The 27,913-nt window shown below is 45.5% G+C and overlaps 1 protein-coding gene across 2 annotated transcripts; it reads right to left on the bottom strand.

Annotated features, from left to right (window-relative positions):
- dpysl2b (dihydropyrimidinase like 2b) lies at positions 1-27,913 on the bottom strand. 2 transcript variants are annotated; one of them, XM_030084126.1, is made up of 14 exons: positions 27,632-27,913; positions 15,896-15,984; positions 15,638-15,822; positions 13,867-14,031; positions 13,445-13,506; positions 11,120-11,200; positions 10,856-10,924; positions 9,858-9,978; positions 9,609-9,765; positions 9,381-9,522; positions 8,271-8,441; positions 6,329-6,508; positions 5,930-6,095; positions 1-3,713 (listed from the first exon to the last, which is right to left on the bottom strand). In XM_030084126.1, exons 1-14 carry the CDS (start codon positions 27,896-27,898, stop codon positions 3,622-3,624), a joined length of 1,947 nt encoding a protein of 648 aa, XP_029939986.1. In that variant the 5' UTR covers positions 27,899-27,913; the 3' UTR covers positions 1-3,621. The 2 variants fall into 2 exon arrangements, with proteins under 2 accessions (XP_029939986.1, XP_029939987.1); XM_030084127.1 differs by lacking the exon at positions 27,632-27,913 and adding an exon at positions 23,640-23,925.

The following is a 27,913-nucleotide window of genomic DNA, read 5'->3' as shown; positions in this document are numbered from 1 at the left end:
TTCCATCGTAAGCAAGCATCCCGGAAACCCCCACAGCCACCAAGACGAAATACCATCACACAGTTTCACTTTCACGAGGGAGGGGGGGAGTGAGGCTCACAGAGGAGGAGGAGGGGGAGCGGGGAGGTCAGAGGAAATAAAGGGGAGAAGAGAAAAGCGAGGGGAGGGGAGGGGGGGCGACAGTGGGGCTCGGGGGGGTGATTCAACAGCATTAACATCCTCCGAGCGGAGGGCAAGCTCCTCTCAGTCTGCAGCACGTTGCGTACATACATATCACTCATATATCATTAGCATAACATGGCATAGAGATAGCATCCAAGCTGACAGAGCATTAAAGGAGTATAGGTGTGAGTTTCAGTGTGTGTGTGTGTGTCTCAGCTGAGGAGGCATGGGACACGGCGAGGGTGCCAGCCGTGACAGCTGCTTCCTAATATCCGCCTCAGATCTGGAGGCCGGGGGTCGTCATCCCGGCAACAGCTGTTTGCCGTCTAACTCGTGTGTGAGTGTGTGTTTTTCCTTCTCTACTCCGACAGATTCTCGTCAAGGTGCAGCGGCTTCAACTTTTTAAATAACTCAGAAACAATGTGCGAAGAAGAAAGGAAAGAAGGGAGTGAAAAGGAAAGCTCGCTGCCAAACCGTGTCAGTGTGGGTGGATTTCACCTTCACCCAACCTCCCACCGGGGATATTAGAGCAGGAACAATGTTGTGTCTGTAGGAGAAGCTACAAGTAGCAACAAGACGATAATAGGAAGAAAAAAAAGTCGAACAATGAAAATCCCTCTCCAGGAGAATGAGACCTTGCAGCGCGGTGTGTGTGAGTCGCCGCGAGGATCGAGTTTCCATTTCCCATTCCTATCTTGTCTCGTCTTTGAGTGCTTCAGAACAGCATTTGTTACGTTCCCCCCAGCCTCGGATTCCTTAAATACATAAAGCATTTGTAACGCTGACGAGTTTTGTCAGCAGCTTCCAGTTATCTCAGAGGGGAGCGAGTCTGCAACGCCGAGGCTGCAAACTCCAAAAGAAAAGAGGTGCATGTGTGTGTGTGCGCAATGTTTGAAGGGCCAGCTGCAAAAAGAGTCACTTTAAAGCCAAGTGCAAACTTTGGTTTTCTACACTGAGGTGGTGCTCATTTATTCACCAGACGTGTCCGATCAGAGAATCTGAAGTTTGAATATAAACTGAAATAACGCTAATTTTGCCGTCTGGTGGCAGTGAGTCACTGCAGCGTCCGGTCTGTCAGGTTACGTCAGCTTCAAAAGCTTCAATTTATCATGTTGTCCATCCTATCTGTCAATGCTGACGCAGGCTTTCTCTCCTCTGGAAGTACAAAAGACCAACTAGAGTAACTCACCACACCATCTAGTGGTGGAAAGTGGTATTACATGGTGCAATTCGACAGCCAGATCGCTAACTTTAAAAATCTTCCAGCAAATATTCATCTCATGTTTGTTGTTTACTTCCTTTATGTTATTCTTTTGAATGTTTAAACTAGAAAAGATTCTCCACGTGGTATGAACATTCCAATTGTTGCTGGTAATAGCGAGTGACTAATGGATCCAGTCCGCCTCAGTCCAGCTCCTTAGCCTCTTCTTACATCTACACGTGTTGGACTGAAATTAGACAGTGTGGTATTAATGCAATGGATAGGCCAGGGCTTGCAAGTTAGTTTGCGAAATTCAGTCAATTTATTTTTGAAAGCTTCTTAAAATGAACTTCAAATGTACAAAATGTGATGTGAAATTCGGTGATGCCACCTTCTGAATGTGAGATGAAAGTCACTGTAGCGTCCAGTCTGGCTCTTTCGTCAGTTTCCTGGAGTGAGAAGACAGACTGGACGTTACAGGGACTCTTTCCAAAGTGATATTGCGATGCAGTGTCGGGGTGAGCATATTGTGAGCTGCGTTTCTTAAATCGGGAACAATAAAAAGGCTGCAAAGACATGGTGACTGGTGACGAACGCCTTGTTGCAACAAGAGGAAACTCAAGGAAACATTTGCTTTGCTCCAAAAACACCAGATCATGTGAGGAAAATAAAGTAAAAAGTAGAACATTTGAAAGCTCAGTACAGCACGTGGAGCTACGAAGAGCTCCACCACTGCGGGGAGAGCCTGCTGTGCGTGTCCCATCCCTCACACATCAACACTCCACACTAGTCAGAAGTAACATTAGCTCATGTCTACGTTCAAGCGTAAATCAATAGCGCTCAGCCCTTAGGCACCTAGTTACAGAATGACACTAAAAAGCAGTTTGACAACAAGTTAAAACCCTAAAACATTAGAACATTTCAAGATATCGAGCGTTTTTCGTCTTTACAGGGGGGCTCTGTCGGCAGAGAAGACCCTATGAAAGCACAAAAATCTGGCACCTTTGAATCGGTTAATCCTGGCTATTTTACATCTTCTTCTTTTTTTGTTCTTTTTATCTTACATCCTTCACTTTACCTAAAAAAAAAAAAAAAAAACAAAACACAACAATAACAAAAGAATCCCAAAGCAAGAAAATAAACTATCAGTACAACTTCTGTGGGTTCAGGCACATAAAGAGTAGAAAGGAAAGAGGGATTTCTGATGAGTAAAAAACAGTCACATCAGGAGGAGGAGACACATTCTGGATGTAAATGCACTGGGTGGTGGACGGATATCCGATGTTTCTACAGAAAAAAGAAAAGTAGCTCTGATTTACCTGGATGCAAATAAAACGGGATGTGTAGCTGCGTAGTGAATGGCACCTTCCCCACACTCCTAACCTTTCTGTAAGAGGACGGCCTCGAGGGACGGTAAGGCAAGGAGAGGCTGGCTGACGCCTTAACCAACCATCTGAACACTCACAGACCGAGTGAAAAGCTGCATTTACTAACCGCTGATGCTTCCTCGTGTCTCACGGGACTCTCCAGCAGACTGACAGTGTGCGTACCTTAGCTAGCGAGCCAGTGAGACCAGAACCAAAAACACCACTGAGTGTTTCCGACGGCGCATCAGGGAGCAACGCACCGGAATGGAGCAGATCGATCAGTGAAGAAATGATGAGATTCCTTGTCAACTGTGTGTTACTCAACATCAGAAATACATGAAAAGAACAACACCGGTATTGTACCCATGCACCATTTTGAACTGGTCCCCGAAATAAATGGAAACACGATGGAGGCTGTGCATTACCTTCTTCTTCAGTTTGGTCTCTCTTGAGCCCTCAGTGAAAACAACAGCAAAGCAAAACATCAAAAAGACACATGGCAGGGACAGTTTTATATATATATATATATATATATATATATATATATATATATATATATATAAAACAACCTCTAAATAATGCCGTCAAAAGTGCTCAAATAAGGAGTGTTATCTTTTTTTTCTCTCATTTTTTTTCATCAAATGAGGCAGGATTTTTTTCTTTGTTTCTAACTGTGTCCTCTAGGATGGGGTTGAGGGGAAGGGGTGGGAGTGGTGATGTGAAAAAAGCAGCAGAGGAGGACATGAAAGACGGAGGTTGACAGATGGCCCCCTTCCCCGTCGGGTGTTTTCGCTTCATCCCGGGCGTCGTCGCCAACTTCCCCAGCTCCCTGTTGGCCACCCATCCACAAAATCTTCATCATTTCCTCCTCAGCGGCCGGAGATAGAAAATCTAACCCAGACTGGTGATGTTGGCCCGGCCACCGGGAGGCGCCACGATACGCTGGGTGTTCCTGCGAGGAACGTTGTCATCGACCTGAGCACCTGTGGGAACAAACGGCGGGCCGGTGAGGGTCTGCAGGTCATTGGTGGTTCACAGATCACATTCTCTGATTCTTCTGCCATCACAATGCATCACAGAGATTATTGCACAAAAAAAAATACTTTTAATAATAATTCTTCAGTATTAGAGTAGTGGTACAATGAAATAAGTTTTCATTCTTGCCCTTTTCTGACATGCTGAACTAGATATATGAGTTATATGTGTAGTTATAGGTGAGTGTGCGTTGGATATAGACTGTGTGTCTATTTTCATAAAACACAGATTGACTTGTTTAGATAGATTATTTACAAGGCTTTATGTACAGTACAGGGACGGCTGGTATCAATGGGCTATAGCAGGGCTGAGCCCTCCCCGCACAAAAAGACAGCTAATACAAAAAAGATGAGAAAATTATTTTTCAAATAACTTACAACAGGTTGTTTTAAGTTTAGATAAAACCAAAGGCAGCAACAGCAAAAGAAAATCAGTCAAAAGAAAAACACAGAATATCTCTAAATGGGCTGATTTTTTCCAGCCCCAGCAGATACATTTATTTTGTTCTTGTAAGTGACTGACAGGTGTCATGTCCCGCCCCCCGTGGTTTACTGAGCATTTTGGGCTAACTTCAGTCAGCCCACAGGCCACTGACTTTTGACCAATAGCGGCGATTTAACGCAGCGGTGCTGCTATTGGTGCCAGAGTTGGGAAGGAGGGAGAAAAAGTTCAGCTTTGGCGGCGTCAGCATGAACGAGGTGGACTATTTGCTTTGGATTATCCAATTATTTGGACCGACTGAATGCACTTGCCACGCTGTCTATCGAGACAGACTTCATCCAAAAATTGCCAGACTTCAGCCACATGGTGATTAACCTGTTTGCATCCCAGAAAGGCGTCGATGTGAGCTTCTTTTCAGATAAGGTAGGCCCATGTTGACCTGTTGAAGGACTGTGACGCCTTGTTTTTGCTGAGGTTAGCTGTTGTCCTGAAGGCGTCTGGCTACATGTCACCACACAGTTGTAATAAGACAGTTGCAGCAGGCTATCTGTGGGCAGTCGTTGAAGTTGGGTTGAAACACGTCTGTAGTGTGCGTGTATGCACGTGACAGAGAGAGAGAGAGAGAGAGAGAGAGAGAGCGCGAGAGAGAGAGAGAGAGATGTTGTAGAGCACTGAAAAAGCATAGTGTACCTGTAACTGATGTAACTGTGTGTATCATAGGTGATGTTGCTTTTGCAACTCTGTGAACTATTCAATCGGTATTATGCAAGCATTTGTTAGCCCCCCCGAACAAATTTCACCACCAGCCGCCACTGGTACAGTGTATATGTGTGTATTTGTGGAGGTGTGTGTGTATAGCTAGCTAGCCAGCTACACACACACCTACAGTTAGCTAGCTACCTACAGCTATACACTGCTAGCGAGTTAGCTAACGAGGTAGCTGGATAGATAGATAGATAGATAGATAGATAGATAGATAGATAATTGCAGACTTTTTCAAATCACATAAATCCACTAAACTAAATTATTTTCTTTTTTAAAGGTCGACCATTTTCACTGGTTCAGCTCACCAGCTGATTAATCTACTTATTCACAGTGTTTCTCAGGCATAATAATAAACAAAAACAGTGAACGTGTAAAGAAAATGCCTTCAGTTGACAGTTGTAGGCAGCACTGAGATATAAAACATGGTCCTCCTGAGACCTTGAGTTTCTGAGTGTAGGAAAACTGAAATGAAAAACTACGATAATATTGTTTTTAACCCAGCTGCATGCTCTTTAATGTGACACCTCTTTGAAAACTAATGTTTTGTCACCTCCTTTCACTGAATCCTGCTTTGAAACTGTGCGTGTGTGTGTGTGTTAAAAGTCTCAATTCCTGCATTAAAGTACCTCTGCAGGTTCTTTATGAGCAGCTTATAGCTTGATGAACCTCAGCAGGTTTTTCCATGTTCCACCATCACTCAAGTCTGAGGAAAGAGGTGTACATGCTCCCGGGAGCCGATTCGATCTCCAGCAGACCGAAGCTGAACTCCCCTCACATCCCACACGTCATGAAAGAATCCGTTTGTGTTGACCGTGTTCAGATGGATTAGATTCGGAGCGAGACCTTCCCTACAGACCAGGCTGAAAGCAGACCTTTGTTCACGAGGACTTAAGACGATTACGGCATTAAACACTCCTCCCGCCGTTAAAAGTGAGGGTCTGGCGGCTGCGCGACTTACCGGATAGGCTGAAGCCGGACTGGTGCAGGTTGCGGACGGGTTGGTTGGGCTGCTTGGCGGGCGAGGTCTTCGCCGAGGAGGCAGGGGTCATGGTTTTGGGAGTGACCGACACCTCGCAGACCGGCCCGTCATACAGTCCCCTGGGAACGCCCCTCAGCTCAGCCAGCTGCAGGGAGTGCATGTGAGTGTGTGTGGAGAGGGGTGAGACACAACAGTTAGTGGAAGCTATAAAGGGAAACAATTTATAGTTTAAAAGGACATGGACTGGATGTTCCCCTGAAATCTACACTGGTCGATCAACTTTCCACAAAACACTGGTAAGAATATATTTTAACATGTCAAATAAACGATGTAACTTCAGAGCTTCAAACAGTGAAGGAGGACCATACAAAACCGCACCCTGCTGCGAGCCTTTATCCTCTTGTAGACGTAGTCAGGGAAAGGTTTGCGGGCCACGAAGCGTCCCGAGCCCTCCGTGGCGTGGAGGTTCCCTTCCTCTAAGACGATCTTCCCCTGGCTGATGACCACCAGAGGGCCCCCGCGAACCTCCGTGCCCTCAAAGATGTTGTACTCCACGGTCTGAGAGGGACAGAAGACGACCGGCGTCAATGGATATTCTCCATAAACACCTGCGATGATCACTGCCTACAGAATCAACATTCCATCCAGATCCAGAAGTCTGATGAGCTTCAGTTGGTGCTTTTCGGTTAAGAACAGCTTTTTATCTGACAGCTGTGCTCCTGCGATGAGTTACCACAGCGTCGTGTACCTCCCAACACCGGCGCCCATATATCACATCATAACAGAAGCACCTTCAAAGCGGAGATGCAGTGATTCATGTTCTCCAGCTGCATTTCCCCTCCACGCTGTCGGAGCGAAGTGGCCTCATGCGCGCCGCGGAGCACGCCCCTTTGGTTTCACAGATTTACAACCGTCTCACTGAGTCTTCATCTGAACAACTGCCAAAGTGGAGATGATGGACTCACACATGATGCCACCATGTGAAATCTGCCAGAACGTGCAGCTTAACGTGCACTTGTGAGAGAAGCTTAAACTGATTTCCCTGGCGCCGTTTTCAAAGTGCTCCCTCTCCGGCCTGACGCTGAGAGGGAAAGCCTGTCGGGAGGTGGACCGGGAGGGGGCCAGGGACGGGGTGGGGGGGTGAATAAAAGCGCACAGAAGCGTCATTTGAGGGTGGCTTGGGTAGCGGCGGCGTTTGTGTGTGGACGGGGAGGGCGTGGACGGAGGCTGCTGTGTGACCAGTTTGGAAATCTTTCGACTGAGGCTGAGCTCATGGCAATCTGGCAGGCTCTGAGACCCTGAAATGAGATCACCAGTGGGCTGGGGCTATCCTATGACACATACACACACACACACACTACACACACACACACACACACACACACACGAAATGAGCAATTCCTCCCATGAATGTTGGTCCATCATTTTCTGACCGAGCGGAATAAGAAGAAAACCAAAGAACATGACGGGATCAGCCAAATTGATTCCAAGAACTTGAGCAGCAATAGTCTCTCTGTGTTTCAGACACACACACTCACACTCACACACACACACACACACACACACACACACACTCACACACATGAGACCGGTCTGCTAACAATCAGACCCGATGTGTTCCAGCTCTTTGGCAGATTTCGGGGGTGACATCACTCCCTGGACGCCGTGTGAGGCCCACACCCTCTTCAACAATACACAAAAAACAGACGGACAAAACTTCGGCTCTGTCATCGAACACAACATCTGAAGTTCTGTTAATCAGGACAGCTTTATAGCATGATATTCACGTTTTTATGAATGTTACCCGTGCCCTCATACTCAGTGTGATATTTGGAGAAAATAAGGAATGGAACATTAGGAGGTGGGAGGGGTGGACAGGCGGACTGTATATGGGACTTTTTTTTTCTTTTTTTTTTAATGATGTGTGTCCCGTTTCCATGACGACATTTTCACGAGAAAACAGAATATTCGTGTTGCGCTTTGGGGTTCTGTTTACACGACAACAGAGCTTGGACTTACTGAAAATGAATTTTTTTTAAAACAGCTCCCAAAGTGGAACTTTTTGAAAATGCTACGACTGTCTCCATGGAAACACATGGTGGGAAACACGCGCCTTTTTTACAAATATTGACTCGGGCATCATTTTCAGAACGCTGCTGTGTAAACGCAAACCTTTTCTGAAACAAAAACGATGCTGTTTTGAAATCTTTTTGACCTCCTGCATTTGTCCTTGTAATTTGACATCAGCTTCCTCGAGCAGATAAGCTTAAAGATCCTCTTTCCACGGGTCAGTGTTGTTAGTTCTGTATCAGTGACGTACCGAGTTGTGGCTCTTGGCGGAGATGATGCTCGTGATGTCTGGATCCCACAGGACCAGGTCGGCATCGGAGCCCACCGCGATGCGGCCCTTGCGGGGGTACAGGTTGAAGATCTTGGCAGCGTTGGTGCTGGTCACAGCCACAAACTGGTTTTCGTCCATTTTTCCTGTCACCTGAAATGAATCAGACGCAGAGTGAGGAGTCTGACAATTCATAAAATGAAAAATATGATCTTTTCAGAGGATGTTTTGGGAAGTTTATGCCCTTAATGACTTCAGAAAGTATGAAATTAAGCAGCTGCCTGAGGACGAAGCCATGCTGTTTACTGCTGTGCTTCCAAACTTTGATCCATAATATTTACCCATCAGTGTTTGGCACAGACAACAAATAAAAATAAGATCTCTTTGTACATTTCTCTTGGATCAGCTCCATTTCGGGGGTTGTGAAGCAACAAGATTGTGAGTAACTTCGTTAATTCGAGTTTATAAACCCTCCTTTGATATGTGCATGTTAGCATGTCAACAGGCTGCAAATATCTTAAAATATCTTCAGTAAATCAGTGAAAGCTGTTATCCAATTACATATTAAAAGAATAAACATCATCACTTGATCTGAGTCAGTTTTTCTAATAGATTTCTGAGCCTTCATGTCCCTGTTTTGGAGAGATTAATCGTTCTGTGTTGGTTTACAGGAATCCAGCCTTGGTTGGTGTACGCAAGAGCTTTTAGCCCTGATTCAGGAGAACGGCATTGGTGATGATCCATGGAATCCTCTTGCACTTACGCACTCTTTCTTCCAGCAAAGGTTTTGTTTTCTTTCTGATTTTGGAGTTTTTTTTCACAATGTGGAAACTATTACAGTGCGATCCAACATGCCTTTCATATGAGCAGCTATGATCTTAAAGCAGAAGCACTTGATAAGGTCCTCATATTGATTAGAGATCTGCGTCCGCTGCTTCAGTTCACTTTTGATAAATGCTTTGGGGCGTATGTGTTTAGCTCTAAACAAATTTGTAAAACTGCTTTAAGTCCCCATTGAGATAGTTGAGATCTGGCCCAGTTTGACACCGACGTGGAGACAAACACAGAACTGAAAAGCAGAAATACACGCACCACGCATTTGTCCCAGATGATGGACATCCTCTCCTCGGTGCCGTTGACGCCTTCGGGGATCAAGCTGAAGTCGTCTTTGCCCACGGCGCGCTGGGCGGTGTTGAAGGGACAGTGCGCGCTTCCTGTCACCTGCAGGTCGCCGCTAGACACGACACACAGGCAGCCAGCAGGGCGCCGTCAGTTCCCTGTCATCCCGCGGACGGGGAGTGGCGGAGGCGGAGTTCCTACCAGGACAGGAGGGAGTTGAGATAGTCGGGCGTGGTGGGGTCCGGGCTCAGCGGGGGGGAGGTGACGTAGGCCGCCGCTTTGGCCCAGTTCTTGCTCCAGTAGTGTGAACCGTCCGTTCCCAGGCTCGCCGTGATGGGTTCTCCGTACACCACGGTGCCTGAGGGAGGAGTCCGGTCACTTCCAGGCGTTTCCAGCCAGAAGGCGTCATCGGTTTTGAGAACAGAGGCCCGTCGGGGTGCTGCTCCCTACCTTTCTTCCGGGCCTGGGCGATGACGTCCGCGGCGCTCTTGCTCATCACCTTGGTGACGTAGAGCGGGCAGTTGGTCTGATTGGCCACGGTCACGGAGCGGTTGACAGCCTCGGCCTCCACCTGGACAGCAGAGAGGACGGTGTAAGAAACTGGCGAGTTTCATCCCAATCCAATATTTACATGTGACGTCCAGTTTCTCATAATCGCCACGGATTCGTTTGGAAAAGCTTTGACATGAGAGCGAGCCGATTTCCCTGCTGTGCTCTCAGGTTTCCTGCCAGCGTGAACGCTGTTACCAAGTCTTACACTGATCCAGCCAATAGATTTAAAGAGGCACTGCTTCTGAGAAAACAGTGAAAAAAACTTGAATAATCCAGAGATAACAGTGATTATTACTTGAAATGGATCAAATCTCGAGAGAGTAAAGCCGCTTCACATCTGATGCATCATATCACCCTGCTTTTGCCAGAAATGCTTAAGTTTAATCTGTATTTGACTTTATAGACACTTTACACTGCATATTAGTGAAACTGTGCAGAAGTAAATGTTAAAAGTCTTCAACAACCTCCTGGCAGGAAGTGTGTTTGATCCCTCTCCGGGGCAACAGCGGTCAGGTAAAACACTTAAAACACACTCTTACTGATAAATGACTGAGAAAATGTTCCGAGAAGAAACACCAGCGAATCACATTTTGGGTTTGTGATCTTTCTGCTCCTTTCACCACAGGATCTTCATAACCTTTGGATGAAATCACCAAAAAAATGGGACCATGGAGTCCAATCAAGAGCTGACTCATGTGAGCAGTATGAGCTTCGCGTTACTGATTTCTGTTCGGTGGTTTTAAATCTCTGGTTTTACTTTGCCTCAAAAAGGGAAACAGCGGTTATTAAATGCTTCTCATATCTGCTGTTGTGTTGTAAAAAGTCTTAATCTGATGAGTTCTGTCCATCTCGTGATCAGACGTCGACTCGTGGAGAACACACTCTGGCTGACTCACCTCTTCGGGGCGACTCAGCACGTGTCCCTCGGGCCCGGTGATGCCTTGCTCCAGGATCCTACGCTGCTCCTGATGCGTGGAAAATGGGAAATGTTGAGTCATGTGCCGACAAAAGTGTGTTTCACTAGCAAACACGGTCATGACAATGAAAATTTCATTTACAACCACGGAAAAATAAATTATTTTTGGAGCATCGATTGAAGCCTTTAATCAACACATTCCAGAAGAATCATTTAAAAATGGGCCTATTTTGGGATGTCGTACCTCGGCTACGATGTCCCCGTTCTCGGCGTGGACCTGGGCGATGGCTCCGAGGTCGCGGATCACGCTGAACACCTCGTACACCTGCAGCAGAGAGGAGGACACAGGTAAGAGCTGTCCTCAAATGTTCAAAGCTAAAGAGGAGAAAAACAAACCCAGCACTGATTTTCTTTTCTTGTTTTAAGATGTCCTATGTGTCAGAAATTCATTAAAATATCATGAGCAGGAAGTTGAAGAAAGGTTTATAACAGGAACCTTCTAATAGTTGCCGAGCACAAATCATAAAATGCTTGAGTGCAGCTTTCCTTAACCTTTCCTTTACCCACAGGGATTTAACAGTAAATCCACTTGTGTGTGTGTGTGTGTGTGTGTGTGTGTGTGTGTGTGTGTGTGTGTGTGTGTAGGTTTGTGGCTAAGCTGGTCTCAGAATGAGGTGCGGTCACGTCCATCAGAGGTTCGCTGCTCTGTTTTATAGATCACCGACTAAAACCTGCACTTCTGGTTATTTTCGGATCGTCGAGGCTCACGCTCTGAACGCTCGGCGGTTTCACCAAAAACATGTTAACACAGGCTTTTTCTAGAAGAACGAGGGGAAACACTTTAATGAAGCTCATGAAGACCAGCGTCTCTGGTTCTGGCTGCTTGTTCCAGAATTTGTGCAACTGAAATTATTCAAGTTATTTAATGTGATTAGTTCATGGGAAAAATTTCCCCACAGGGCTGAGTAAACCTTATTATATTATTAATCTGGCACTCGCAGCAGATGATCGGGTCAACTTTACACAGTCAGTTTGTTTGTTACACAGGGATTATCCTTAACTCTGAGTCCATAGACTTCACTTTCTACATCAGTAGACTAATTTTCTTCAATAGAAAGGGGGCTAATGAACTCCTAGTATCAGTGAGCGAGTCACTGCTTAATCTGTATAACGATTAATGTTACAAATTTTCAAAAACAAACGGGACATTTTCACAGCGTACACCTGATGAAAATGTTTATATTTTTACAAAAAACAGGCAATTACTATGTAAAATCACTACAGTCTTAACATAAAGCAAATGTTTACGAGACCTTATGGTGCAAAACACAGTGAAATGTCCAAAAAACGGTCCAAAAATCAACAAATACTTTGACATTTTTACAGGGTGCTCACTGGTTTGGTCTGCCATATTGAAAGGATGCAAGCGTGACTTTATTTACCTCTCACTTTACTTTATTAATGTATTTTTATACCCGTCTCCAAATTGATGTTTAAAGTTGATTTTTCTTCACGTCATCAGTAATGAAAATAAATCTGAAATATCATCTCGGAGCACGCCGGGATGTTGAGAAGCATAAAATAACTTCCTGTCCTCTTTGACACTGACCATCACCTTCATACTGTCAGCGTGTGAGAGGTGAGAAGAAACATGGCCGCCGGTTTTCTCGCGGCGCCAGTCTCCCGCGGTCGCAGTGTTTAGGCCTCCTGACGAGTCCGCGCACCGGAGGAAAGCTGACGCGCCGGACGATTCGTCATCTCGCGACTGCCAAACACGCGAGAGAGCCAGAGGGCGGCCGGAGTTTGAACCCAGAGAGAGGGAGCGATAAACTCCGGCTGCAGTCCTCACACAGGTGCAGAGAACATCACGGACGTGTTTTAAAACCTGTGATTCATTCATTTTAACCTTGAGTCAGACAGAGAGAGAGAGAGAGAGAGAGAGAGAGAGAGCGAGAGCTGTGGCTTTCCACAAAACATTCAGACAATCGGCGTGAGACGTTGCCTCGCCAGGAAAAACAGACCCGAGCTGATTCTCACACCGAGGAACGAGTACAGCAAGCAAGACGAAGATATGAGGTTTATTAATATTATAACACAAACTACAGCGCTTCTTGGGGTGATAATTTAGCGGTGCCATGCTGACGTTGCTTTTTTTTTTGTTTGCTTGTTTTGTCAAAAGCTACAATAGATTTTCACCATTTTCTTTTTTTTTTTTCAAAGTCATTACATTTTGGGAACTACTTCTAGATTGTTGATAAAAGCAGTGTTTCTGAAAATCAAAAGTCCTTGAGAGAGCAAGAAAGACAGGAAAAAAGAGTAAAGACAAGAAGAATAAGAGGAAGGACAAGAACAAGATGGAACAAGATCCAAAGCAAACAAAGAGTGGAAGAAGAACAGGAAGCTGAAAAAATAGAGATGGAAGAAGAATGAAGGAACAGAAGAAGTAAATAGAGGAAGTGAAAAGAGAAGGAAGAAGGAGCTGAGGAAGATCAGAAGACGAGACATAGAAAAGGAAGAAAAACAAGACAAAGAGGAAAAGAAGAAGAAGTAGAACCGGAAGAAGTCCCACCTGAGCGTCAGTAAGCTGGAAAAGATCCTTATAGGCCAGGTAGACCAGGAAAGAGTTGACACCTGAGGAACAGGAGAGAAAAACTTGAGAAAGCGGGGAAAAAAAAAAAGAGTGAGACTGAACGAGTTCGTCTGGTTTTAACTTCTGATAGACATCATGATATCAACACTCAGCCGGCCAAGATTTAAATATTGGAAAATCCCTCGGTGTTTAGGCATGTGGCCAGCAAATTCCTTTCCCATTTTTCTTATAACGGGCTTTTTGATCCTGCTGAGGAGTCTTTGCAACCTCTATGTCGATATGTTTTAATTTTTTTCAAAAGTAAAACATGCTATTCTTCACATGAGATTTACAGTTTGAGTCTGTGAGTCGATGCCTGATTAAAGGAGGGGTTTTTTTTTTTCCCCTCTCTCTTTTGTTACCGTGATCCTTGACGAGCGTCTCCATCTCCTCCTGGATGCCCTTGTGCCACTCCGTGATGTCCACGTGCAGCGAGTAGTCGCAGCACGACTTGCTGTCGGCCCACTCGCGCCACTGCTCGAAGGCCGACAGCAGACTGACGCCTGGCTCGGGCACCACGTGGTCGACTGCAAGCGCACACACACACACACACACACACAGCGTTATAACGTTTCTGATCCGCTGATGTTGTGTCTGGATCTAGCGGAGACGTGGCCGATTCACTGATTCACACCTGGCTGCCAAATGTGACTGAAACGCTCCTGAAGGGCCGCTGAGGCAGCGATTTCATCTGTGACAAGTACCAGGCGCACGCCGCTGCTGCGTGGCCACATGTTCGAAGGCTCATAATACAAAGCAACAGTTTCCACCACGCAACGTCTCGGTTTGTGAGCTCAGCTGAACTCATAACGGCCATGAAAGACCACACAGTGCGATCCAAAGGCAGGGAAGTGGTTCATGAAATTATGAGCAAGTTCAATAAAATGAATAGAATAAAATCAATTAGACACAGAAACTCCATGAAAAAGACAACACACGCACACACACACACACACACACACACACACACACACACACACAGATGCAAAAATACCCTCAAAGTTTTCCAGAGAGAATTAATACAAAGAGACACAAAATAACCAGAAAGGAAGACAACATAGCCACAGAGAGATGTGTTTTCCTCGAAGAGACAAATAAATAACAGAATGAGGTACAAAAATAAAAAAATAAGCATAAAGAGACGCTATATTAAGACAATGCAGTTAAATGACCTCAAAGAGCTCATAAAATGGACGCAGAATTAACACAAAAATACGCATAATGACCATAAAGAAGCTAAACTAATACTTAAAAAAAAAAAGTATCACAACAGTGTCATAAAATGACCACAAAAAGTTTTCAAATCAGCACCAACAAACTCAAAATGAGAAAAAAGACCACATGCAAGACTTGAAATGACCACAAAGAGAATTTCACAGCAAATAAGAGACTATAAATGACTACGGAGTGACATAAAATGAGTTAACTGGTTCCAACGAGGCATAGAACGACCACAAACGACACACACACACACACACACACACACACACACACACGCTGTGTTTTGAGAAACTGCTGAGTCATGAGAGGGAGGGTCAGCATGAAGCTTTCACTCCTTTTCTTCACACTTAATCACTAATTCACCCTCGTGGTGAAAGATTTTTCACGGGCATGAGCACTGCTATCATCTGCTGTGGCGTTTTGACGTCAACATCACACTATCTAAACCATCCATGCTCAGGTAGAACATGCATACCCCTCACAGAAAGAGACAAGGTGAAATTTCACTGACTACAGTGGCTTCCCAGCTAAAGCGTTTCATGTATTGGCTCAAGAAGCAGGTATAAACTGATGTCTGATTAGAACAAGAAGCCTAAAATGGAGCGATGGATCAGTCCCAGTATCCAAAGGGGAAGAGCGAATTCCCTCCTGGTCTCATTATGTCCAGCAGTTGGCGGCTCGTAGCTGCGAGTCCCCGGAGCAGATGGACTGTTTCACATGTCTGGCTCGGTCACCAGCAGGTCTGGCGGCCGTCCTGCTCTCATTAAGATCGTTTCAATTAAGAGCAAATCGGCGAGCGAGGGGTCGCCGCCGGGCGGGGGGGGTGGGGGGGGTGGGGGGGGGGGACAAGCTGCAGACAGACCCCCGAGTCTGACCCCATCTTTTAACCTCTGCTATGTCACTGGGACTTACTGATCATGGTGGTGCCTCCGGCCAGCGCCGCCTTGGTGCCCTGGTAGAAGTCGTCGGCGGACGTCATGCCCCGATCGGGCATCTGGAAGCGCGTGTGCACGTCAATGCCGCCCGGCATCAGCATGCGGCCGTGGGCGTCGATGGTTTTCACCCCGCCGGGAACGATGAGGTTCTCCCCAATTTGTCTGTGCAGGAGAAGAAATCGTAACTCCAACTTTATTCTACCTGCTGGACCCGTGGATAATAAACCAAACTGACTTGATGACTCCGTCCTCCATGTAGATGTCGGCGCAGAAGGACTGATCATCGTTCACGATCTTCGCTCCTTTGATGAGGAGACGGTCGCTCTGTAAAGCAGAAAAGACACACATTTAAAAACCGGAGTTAGTTGAATAAGAAAGGCTTGGGTAAATCTGTGGGAATCCATTCTGGAATGGTTTGGGGGGGATTTTATAGAGACCTGTAAAAACACGGCTCATGAGGATGAGCATCCGATTTGGCAGGATGAGATTCATGATTAAAGGCTTTGGATGAACGATGCTTTTGGGAAATGTCACGTAAAGACGAGGGCTGGCTCTCGCAGATAAACACAAATACTACAAACCTGCCAGCGTGACAGCGAAGACTCTGCTCGGCCTTTAACCAGCGGCTCTCAGCTGCAGTTATCGTATTTCTGAACGGAGGGAGTTTTTATAAAATCAGGAGGTAATCAGCAAGGAGAAACCAGGAGGATCTGACTTCCAGAGGCTGGTATTTACAGACAGATCTCTTCTTTCCCACCACACACACACAAACAGCGCAGTGCCATCGCTGCTGGACAGAGGAGGACAGAAGCCCCGCCTCCTGACACGCCCACCCGTCCTTCCCATGTGGCTGTGTTGTTACAGTGAGCGGACTCGAGAAAAATTCCAATCAGAGAGCGAAGCGTGCAATCGATCGTCCACGCCTGCTTAAGTGCCACTTCACTCCTTCCTGCACCCCACCCTTCCCTTCGCCCCCCCCCCCCGCCCTCCTCCAATCATCCCAGGAGCCCCAGCTCTCTCTCTCTCTCTCTCTCTGCCCCTCAGAGGGAGTGGCAGCGCTGGTCACAAGCACGCCAGCATCCGGCTAACAAAGGCCGCTCTGTTTGACCCACAGACGCTCCGAGCGCCCCCCCCCTGCAGGCCCCTCCCCGCAGGGCTTTGAAATACCACCTTTCACTTTCTTTCATTTTTCAGGTATTTATAGACCACTGTAGTATTTATAGACCAACTATGTGTAACAGGAATGTACATAAAATATAACTGAACATTTAGATTTTGTGTTAAAGAGACAAAAATGAAGCATGTCAAATCAATAAGATGACAATAAATTGGCAAGCTAAATTTTAATATTAGAGAAAAAAATTAAGAAATGCTGTTACGCTGACGCTTTGAATTACCTTCAACTCTATTGTTTCATCGAGGAGGGTTTGTGCCTTTTGCGTCCATTTTCATGACAGAGCTGAACCAAAGCAACACCATTTGATACAGAATTATTCATATAAATTACAACACAGGACGGCATTGGCTGAGATTAGTTAATCAGCTTTGTAAACACACTCCTGAAATAGAGATGATATCAATCTTGGTTTTACTGCTGATGGTGATATTTTATTTCATTCACAGGACATTTCAAGCTGAAAGTACAGAATATTACCTTTAAAGAAATCCCTGAATTAGCTTTGAATTCTCAGCCTCATCCGAGGAAGCACCACACTTCTTTCTAACTCGATCAGATCATTTTATTTTCCTGAATGAAGCAATTTCACTTCAGCAGATTCACAGCTCCATCTGAAGCCACAGAAGTCCTCAAACATTATTTCTTAGAAAATAAGCATTTCGGGACATCTTTGATCTTTCGAGCATCTAGAACAAATTTTGAACCAATGCTGTTGCTGTGTTGTTTGATTTGTCCTGCATGCATTCGTGCTGCATGAGCGTTCCTGGTATCTGACGGGCCTGACGGGCCTGGTGCAGACACATCATGTGGTGATGCTGGACCGACGCGGAGCGCCTGGCCCGGCTCCAGCCCCGCTGCCGGCCTCCTCTCATCCCGATCGCTGCTCTGAAATATGCTGTCGCATCATGTGCCTCATCACGACTGTCGTTATTACATTTTCTGGCTGCATTCTGCCAAGACGTCTTTCCAGTCTGCTGGTTTCTGTAACATGACTCTGGATGCCGTGCATGCAGACCCGCACTGTGGAACCATGTAATTGTTTTAGAGCTCGCGGGGATTAGGGAGAGTGTGTGATTGTACTGGATCCGGGCCAGACGGGACAGTGACCTTCCCTTCATGGGAACCTCTTCGCAGGGCCCACAAGCAGGATGTGGATGGAGCTCAATGGCCTCACTGTTTTCAAACCGCTGTGTTTTCATTCCAGGCAACAATGAGCAACTTCTCTGATATGTCAAACACAGTTCAGCTGAGGAAAAAGAGAAACCTCTGTGCTAAAGGCGCTGGCGCACTGACCTATCGGCCTGTGATTGTTTATTAAGATCAATATTTCTTCTGCAAAAAGTGGAAATGTCCATCAGCAAAAAATAAATATCCACTGACGTTTTACCAATTTGTAGTTATCACAATATCTACAATAAATTATGTTTCCATTCACTGTGTTCATATTCTGCAAAATCAAACTACATGAAAGAAAATGTAATATAAACACACAAAATGATCCAAATGAATGTCTAACTGATTGAAAGCTCTCTCACATGCAGCGGGAATAAAAGCCAGGCACAGCTGGTGTAAACTGAAGCAAGAGAAAGAGCGCTGTTATCTGGAAGACCAATGATATTGTATTTGTATTTATCACAATGTTTCATGTTTACCTGATGTTTTCAGCCCGACCTGCAACACCATGTTTCACCACAAGATGGTGCAATGAGTCACTTTTGTCAAACAATGTCAACTCTATGGGGAACAAATAAAAAACAACACATTCAGCTGAAATGCTGCACAAGACCAGAAAATAAAAAACAAAAAACAAAGCTACGTTCAAATCAGAAAAGAAATGATGAAACAAAACAAGATATTAAAAGCGTAAACGAGTAGCTGAACTCTCATCTCGACCACTAACCGACGGACTGTTGCCTGTGTCTACTTGCTGCTGGGTGTTCACTGAGTTTTTGGCCTCTCTCTGTCAGCTGCAGTGTAACGCAGCCAGAAACGTGAGTGAGAATAGTGACAGGGAGCTTAAAACAGCTGGAGGTCATAAAACCAAAACAAATGGTTAAAGGATGCTGAACGCCCCATTGAGCTGAGGAGCAATGCAGACTCTGTTAGGATTTCTGAGCTGATTCATGCACACAAGCGATCCTTTATGCACCATGTGACCTACTGTAACATAAAAAAGACCTCATAAACCTGGCATCGGAGTGACGTTAAGGTTAGAGCAGCGTGAAAGAAGCCAGATCAGGATGGACCGTAGGAGTGTGGGGATTATCAAAATTCTATCATATATCAAACAAAGTACCACTCAGTAAACAGCGGAGTGAGCCCGGTGCCTGAGGAAGCCGACTTTCACCAATCCAGCCAGTGAAAATGCCTGCCAGTGTTACAAACGTAACCCGGCAACATGCTGAGAGTGTTGTCCAAATGGAAAATATCCTGGAAACATTTGTGAAGTCAGGTGGAGAAAAGCTGCCAGGTCAGAGATTCAGACTCTGTGATTTATGTGTGTCCCGGATTAGTCCAAAAAAAACAACACACACACACACACACACACACACACACACACACACACACAGAGTAAAGCCTGACTACCAAACACATCTCCATACATGTTCCTAACAACTGCAGCGAAAACACACACAAACACAGCAGCTGCTGGTTCGAAATAAGAAGAAAAACAGGAAATAATGTCATTCCCACAAAGCTAACCTATAAATTCACTCCCTGTCTGCAAAAATACACCAGGAGCAGAAAATAAAAATATATCTGAGGCTTCATTTATTCAAACTGGTGCGGGAATAGTATATCTAAAGTGTTGATCCAAAGTATAACTATTGTGTTAGTCTTTATATAAAGACTGCTATGATTGGCACAACTGTGGATTTACACAAAATATAAATATAATTTTCTTTCATTCACACATTCACACTGACAATGTGCAAGAAAATGACAAATCTAAAGAAATGTGGGAGAGCATCAGACTGTGCAAAGGAATTAGATCAAGCAGCTAATTCACCAAGCAGGCAATCTCAGAATCTCACACTGTGGTCAAACTTCAAATCAACGCCCAAGATCGGACATGATGCGTGAGACAGAAGAGAGAAGAATTCAATTCTACTATCAAAAACACGTGTTAGCCTGTTGTCTTGGTCTGCTGAGGACGCAGTGTAGCCAGCAGCTCCGCGATACTCAATGACATGCTGCTCTGTTTTCTGTTCTACTGATCTACAACACAGTTCATGTACACACACACACACACACACACACACACACTTTGGCTTTATGAATGGGGGAATTCGGGATGACGTTGTGCACTATGTGCCTGTAGGCGGCTGACTTGGGACTCTCAGCATGCTGTGTGTGTTTTTGATGTTTGTGGAGACAGCGCTGCGAGCTACTTGGTCATAACAGCAGGAACATGCCTTAATACTGACTACACACACACACACACACACACACACACACACACACACACGGAGCGATCGGCGGGGATGATTACAGCACTGGGTGTAAACTACCCGATGCTGGCTCATCCTCTGAGGATTGCTGTCACAGAGACTTTAATCCAGGACAGTCTGAAAATAGCTTTGCTCCATTTTTACACTCCTCAAACTGGTTCTTGAAAGGATTCCTCACTTTCCTAAAACAGCGTCCTCGCTCCAGTTTTGACTGCTCCTTTATCTGTTTTCTTTTTTTTTATCATGCAAAGCACATCAGGGTAAACGGCTCCTGTCAGGTTTATTCGTATTAATAACTTTGCCTGATTCTCCTGCAGGACCGAGAAGCTACCTGGTCAAGTAACTGATCACAGAAAGAGGGTTATTAATATATATCTGAATTAAACCAAAACAGCATACTCAATGTTGTCATGTCAAAATGGTTTTGACAAACTAAATCAGCTCTCATTTCAAGGAACATTTAGTCTCAGTTCAAGCAGCAAACCTGGACCAAAAATCAACGATTTAAAGGCAGAAACTCAAAAGAAAAGTTTGCTTTATTTCTATTGCACAGGCAGAATGAATAGGATTGTTGTAATTCTTCTGTTGTGCACCAAGTGGCGAGCTAGAGTCAGAAAAACATGAGAGTCACCTCCTGCACCCTCTTGTGGTCCAAAGTGGTATCACAGCACCGCTTATCAGCGCATGTCTGCAACACCTTAACATCTTTAAGTTTGTGTTTCAGGTTCACTGTAAATGCTTCAAAAAGGAAAAATTAATATTTAACTGTGTTTACATTTGTTTAAAATTGTGTTGGTTGATTTTCTGGCTGCTCGATTCAAGAAATCTGCTTCTTGAGTCACAGGGATGCTGCACTTGCGGTAGGTTCATTCATTTTTAATGAGAGGTGCAATAAGTACGTCCCAGAAGTCTGTGCAGCTGATCCAGGTCCATCTGGCCTACTATTACACACACACGCACACGTACACACACACACACACACACACACACACACACACACACACACACACAAAAAAATGCTCCACGCTGCAAATAAGACCTAATATGTGTCCAACTCAAAAAAAATAAATAAAAGCAAGTTTGTTCCTTTTAGTTACTTCATTAGTCATTCCTTGCGGCCTCAGCTAGTAAATACGAACCAAACTCAGCTTCCTCTTGTGGAAACAAAACGCTCACAAATTGCTGTTGAACGTCAAAGTCATCGGCTCCCAATTTCCCTCCGCCTGGTCTCTGGTCAGCCGGGCAATTACAAGTCAAAAAGCAGGAGCCTTTCCATGTTTGTCTTTTGCTCCACAAAGGTTCTTATTATGGTTTTATTGGACTTACGTGCATCGCTGCTCCAAACAGTTTGCCCTGATACCCCACCGGTAATGTCAACAGAATCATCATAACACACTGTCTATGATGGAAAACACACGCCTGGAAACCTGTCAGTGCTTTTGGTGGGAGTGGGCGTGTCCACCATCACTGAGCTTCACTGTCACTGTGTGTCAGGAAGTTAATTCCCATGTGGGTTAAAAAAACGCTAAAGGCCAACCAGGAAACGAAGACGCATTCCACAACTTTGTGCTGTCATTGGTGATTAGATGGAGTTTTTGACAACAAATGGAAATATTTCCTGATATCACGGTGGGAGGAGATGAAAGGCAGCGCGATCTTCCTCCCCGGCGTCTCCCGGTGGCTGGAGACGCAGCAGCCGGTTGGCGGAGAGATCAGAGGATTAGTGGGCGTTGTAGTCCCAGGAGTGATTAAGTCAGGCCTTAAATGGATAGACTGCCTATTCTTAAACGGTGCATCAAAGAAAAAGAAGCAGGTCAGAGGCAGAGGTGATTTCTTTTAAAGGCAACTCCGACCAGTGATCTCAAGTAAAAAAAAAAAAAAAAATCTGTCAGTCAGCTAGCTGCCTTTAGCATGTATTTCAGTTCCGATAAGTCTCACATCAGAGTTTGAGAGATTCATTCTGTTTAATTCTGCATGTCATCAAGTATGTTGAGATCTAGATAGTATTTATTTTTTCACATGTCGCTTATAAATTCATAAAGTCAGTCCCCCTGCTGGTGCACTACAGTATTTATTTCCTGGTTGCAACAGGAAGTTTTTTAACTTGCCAATCATTAATATTTTGCAAAGACTTGCAGTGGCGCCTGTAACTTTTAATCATATTAAGAATTATTAAACCTAATCAGTTCTTTTCCCAATTATTATTCCAATTAAGTATGGGAATAAAACATGTGCAGGAGGAGAAGTTCCCCACTGATATGAGTCCTGTCGAGTCCTGAACCACCTCCTGACCCCTGGCCCCCCCCTCCCAGGAGACCTCATGGATCATCATCGCTCATCTGAGGCTTATTGGATGATTTGTTCATTAGGACGGCAGTCCTCCGTCTGCTGGGCTCATAATTGGCATCTCGTGCGCACTTTTTTGTCTTTTTAACCCAATCACTCCGCTCCTGCATGATGAAGAGTCAGCGTCCTCCTTCCTGCATCATCATCCCCTCATTACACAGCTGAGCATGGGAGGAAATGGGAGCCAGTGCCCCCTCCCCTCCCCTCCTCTTCCTTTCCCTCCCCCCTCCCTCCCATCCCCACCCTTCTCTCTCCACTTTCCACTGAGGCAGCAGCTCCATCACCGATCCAGAGGAAAAAACACACTCGGGCCCACAATGGCTCCGTCTCCAGCTCCTCGTGAACAAACAGGGCTGCTGAAAGCCTGTTTTGTGGGGTTGGGGGGGGTGGAGGTGGTGGAGGAGGGCGCCGCCGGGTTGGGGGGGGGGGGGGGGGGGGGTGAATGCGGGCGGGTTTTCTGTTGCGGTGCTGGATGCGGAGCGGCATTTGCTCCAGCAGTTGGCGTGCTGGTCGCCGGCCGGCCACCAGACAAAGACCACCGGGAGGAAAACCTCCGGCACGCCCGCACAGACAAAGAGGGGGGGGCGCGCGCACACCCGCAAACCCAGACGCGGGGTCTATACCGGTCCGGGTCTGGATCCGACTGGAACACTTGTCGCAAAGATGCTGCAAAAAAAAAAAAAAAAAATCCAGCCTCGCCTCTTAACCCCGGCCTCGCTGGATTATCGATCCGCCTTTGTTTTACTCCGAGCGCGTGTGATCAGTTTGCATGAAGAGATGAGTCTGTGTGTGTGTGTGCGTGTGTGTGTGCGTGTGTGTGCAGAGTGGAGACGCTGGGTGGAAGGAGAGAGCCATGCCGCCCCGGTGACATCCTGCAGCCCGCACCCGCAGGCCCCGCACGCCGGGTCCTGCACGCCGGACACCGCACACCGGGGTCCACTCCCCTCTCACACACACACACACACACACACACACCGGACAGAAAACACGCGGATCCCACTCACTGTGATGCGGGGGATGTTCTTCTTGCCCTGGTAGCCAGACATCTTCACCGGTCCGCTAGGAAACAACGCGACAGACGAGGAGGGGAAGTGAGGAAGATGAAGGAGGTGAGGATGATGATGGTCACCGCTGATCCTCTCGGGAGGCCCGCGAAAACGCTGCAGTCAAACTTGTTTCTCAACTCCGGTTCGCGTCCTGTTGTGGCAACCTCCCGGTCTCCGCCGATGCGCCAAACCTTTCCTTTCCTTTTCCCAGACGGAGTCAGACGAGAGGAGGAGGAGGAGGAGGAGGAGGAGGAGGGTCCGCTTCAGAGGCGCGTTCCCATAAAAGAACCCCACGGCGCATGCGCAGAGCCTCGCCCTGCTCCCATTGACAGGAGAGAGCCACTAATGCCATCAATCGCTCTCCCTGGATTAAGGAGCAGCTCTGCAAGCATGCAGCCCGCCGGCAGGCAGGAGGAAGAGCCAGCAGCCATCTTAACAACACAACTGAACTCTGAAGGGAGTTTTTAACCGGAGAAACACAAACGCAGAGCGAGACATGGTTCACCTGCTCACATTTCAAACAGCCCTGTCTACTCTGAGAAAGTTGCTGAGAAGAGGAAAAACATCACATGTGCTTCATTTCACATTCATCCATCACACACACACTCACATTTTCATTCTGTTGTTGCTTCCCTTTGTGTCCATTCTGTTTAATTGTAAAGTATCTGTCTGTGACTATCCACTATTCTGCTGCAACACAGCAATGTTTCCCTTGTGGGACTGATAAAGGTCTATCTCATCTAATCTTTATGAAACCGAACCTTCTCGCTGCGAGGTGAGAGCGCTAACCAGTGTACGGCCCCTATCGTCTCCATCCACACACTGCTTTACTCAGTTCAGGGTCACAGGGCGATGAGGACTGAACCCCAGTCCATCACAGGGCAAACACGTTCGCATTCACGCCTCCGCCGCCTAATGGCCTCATATGCATGGTTGTGGATCGTGAGAAGACCGACTAAAAAGGGAAAACATGCAAACGCTGCAAGAAGAGACCCTGAGCTTCGACACACAACCATCTCAATGTGAGACAAATGCATACTAACAACAAATGTATGAGTTATTGTCCATTCTGCGTGCAAAAAGGCCAACACAGTAAAACTATTTTTGATATTCAAGACTGCATTCCATTTTTTGGATTATTGACAAAATTGGTTGCAGCTCTTAAATATTTATTTTTTACTGATTCTTCAATCATTTAACTTATCACATTATTAGCAAAATCTTATCGCATTAGTAATAAACTAGAACTGAACTTTATTACAAGGTTGGTTGTTCCACCAATACACCACTGTGACACCAACTGAACAGTCCTGATCCAAACAATCTCAACAGTCAACGGAATTCCATCAAAAGGCAGCATGTTCTTTTTTTCTATCGATCTTATCCTCACTAGTGCACTTTAAAGATATGTTTCATAATGATTTTGTAAATCAGTGCAACCAACAGATTCAGCTGAATAATGACAAAAAAGTCTCCATCTCACAGGCAGGTGTGTGATAGCTGTATCGACCAATCAGCTAACCTTACTCAGTTTGTTTAGTGCTGCAATACAAGTTTGCACCATAAGAGGTTGTATTGAGCTCCTAATAAACAGCTTTACACCCGCTGCACCAGGACTGATCCCTGGTTAAAGAGACAGTCACAGAAGGACAGACTGCCAATAAAGTGACTCAACACTGCCACCCAATGCACAAAACAGGCATGAATCACTTTGTACATGGTGTCCATTTGGAGATATCCTAAAAAAAAAAAAATCACCTTTTAGTGATTGTCATATAAGTACGGTAGACACCCAAAACACAACACATATTTTGTGTTTTCACTTGAAATTGTTGTCGTAACCGGGCCTAAAACAATTTTACTGATACTTCTTTGTAACCCAAAATCCAACCCTGGAGAAGTCAAACAAAAACATGCACCCGACATGTTTTCCCAGGTTTTGACACACACGCTGTTCAAGTTATTTTCCAGAAAATACAGTACATCGAGCAAAAGTACACTACGTTTCACATCAGTTTAACACAAAAGAAAGGTTTGTTGAAAATCTGAGAAACACAGTTAAACTCTTCCTGTGATGGCTTGAACGTGATATTTCTATTCAGTGTGAACGATTACCACCTATTGGACAGGAAACAATGCACAAAAAAGCAAAGGGGACGATGTTGTCAGTATAAACACAGAGCTCAATCTGTTTTAAGCATTGATGCAGTCACTGATGCTTGGTTGGAGTTGAACTCCCATGATCCCACAGTATTTGGCTCGCTCATCAAATTAGATTTGATGCTTTGATTTGAAAGAATCCGTGCAACAAGAAATAATGTCATAGTTGACAATAATATAATAATTTTGGCCCTTTTCAGTGTAATAAAGCCCATGGTGCTATTGGATATTGGATCCATTATTATAACATTTTTTGACAGTGTAATAAGTTATTGCATGATTGAAGTAGCATTAAAAAAATCCTTTAAATGTAATAACTGCAGCCAACAATGTAACACTTATTTTGCAGGTTTTGTGCAGGTTGCTTCTCTAAAGGTTGCATAGTGGATGTCAAAGTCATCATACTCATTCTCCAGCCCAATCATGGTCATAAAATAGCTTTTTCTCTTCCATTACAATATTGGTTGTTACACTTCCTGGGTATCATAATGGGAATATAATTATTTGTGCATTTATATGCAAAATGTGCAATAAGGTCTTCCTGTAAAGTTACAGTGTGTCTGATTGAGCATCCAGTCCGTCCGAAATGCAGCTCTGAGAGGTTTTTGCAGCTATTTTTTCAGTCATTGTTTTTACGCTTCCTGCTGTTTCTCCTCTTGTTCAATCAAAGGCAGACGAAATGCTCTGTGAACTCACCAGGCGAGCTTGTGGTGTAAAGCTGCATTACAAAACTGTATCCACTGCTTCATCCAGCTTGGGGTTGCAAGAAGCTAGACGCAATCACAGCTGACAAGCACAGACTCACTATTTAGAGTCAAGAAATAAAAAAAACACCTGGTCACTGCACCATGTGCAGATTACATTCAGACGATTCAAACTCTGTTGTGTTTATTCACATGAAATTGTGGCAAGCCTTACCTCCTTATCAATATATATCATTAAACTGGACTCACTGAACTTATGTGTAAAAGGCAGTAGATCCAGGTTGAAGTACCTGAGTAAAAGTGCAAATATGTACATCCAGACCTGCACTGGAGTGCAGATATCTGATATTCTGAATAAAGTCTTGTATCAAAGTACATGACTTGAACACTTTAACATGAGTAAAGGGTGGGTTCAGTGGCTAATGCTTCCAATCAATATGTAACATGATACCAAGCTGAAGCTTTTAGCAGTCTCCTGAGTGCTTGGATATTAAGTAAAGGAAACGCTGATATGACTTCATGCCAAAGCCCTGCTTGACCACTGGGATCATACTGGTCCATCAGCTCCACGCCCTCACTTTCTGCCTTGGTATGAAGACCCTGAAGGACAGTGATGCTGCATTGGTGCAAGATCGTTGGAGAAACATGTTTCTTTGGTGTTTATCCATATAGGCTGTTTCCTCACTCAGGGAAGGGAAACACCAAGTTAGCGTGTGTTTGTGTTTAGTCATCATCGGTCAGCTGCACAGTGCAGCAGAAAGAGGAGAAATCAAACAGCTCTGAGAAGCAGAGCCACTCCCTCTGGCAGCTCTGCGCGGTGGACCCTCCGTGCATCACAGTGCATTGTGGGAAATGTAGTCCGGCCAAGTTGTCCAAAAGGTAACGCACTGACTGTATAAGCTTAAACAAACTGCTTGTGGGAGCAGAGAGGGACATTTGTGCACACCTGGGTGAAGCATTGGTGCAGAGTGTGCACCGAGGTGAGAGATGACAGCAAGAAAATAGAGAAATATGCAGATGGAGAGCGAAAGGCGCAAAAACAAAGACATGCGTACAGAAAAAAATAAAGGTGCCAAAAACATGTACCCGTTTGTCATCCAGATTCTGTAGCGCCTCTTTCCCGGTGCTCACACTGATCTCCACCTTCCTGGGCTGGGTGATGTCCGTCTGTCGGTCAATGACTCGGCCGTCGCTCTTTCCTCTGCACGCCGACAGCGCGTCAAAGTCCAGCGTCTTGCTGTCGGAGGATCCTTCCACCGGGCAGAACATGCCACAGAATTTCTGCCTGGGCCTGGCGGGGCTGTCGGAGCCCATACTGTTGAAAAAGCCTGGTACTTCCCCGGTGGTAGACATGCTTTCCTTCTTTCT

This window comes from Salarias fasciatus, assembly GCF_902148845.1.
Source record: "Salarias fasciatus chromosome 7 unlocalized genomic scaffold, fSalaFa1.1 super_scaffold_4, whole genome shotgun sequence".
NCBI classification, from domain to species: Eukaryota; Metazoa; Chordata; class Actinopteri; order Blenniiformes; family Blenniidae; genus Salarias; species Salarias fasciatus.
The sequence above is the reverse complement of the archived record's forward strand: the minus strand, read 5'-3'. Positions and strand labels throughout refer to the sequence as shown.

Bases quoted from the DNA above. Each gene is read 5' to 3' on its own strand.
- dpysl2b (XM_030084126.1), bottom strand. From the start codon at position 27,898: ATGTCTACCACCGGGGAAGTACCAGGCTTTTTCAACAGTATGGGCTCC. The intron at 9,766-9,857 runs GTAGGGAGCAGC...CTCCTCCCTCAG, and splicing joins CGCCCAGGCCCGGAAGAAAG to GCACCGTGGTGTACGGAGAA. The intron at 3,714-5,929 runs GTAAGTCGCGCA...TTGTTCCCACAG, and splicing joins GTCCGGCTTCAGCCTATCCG to GTGCTCAGGTCGATGACAAC.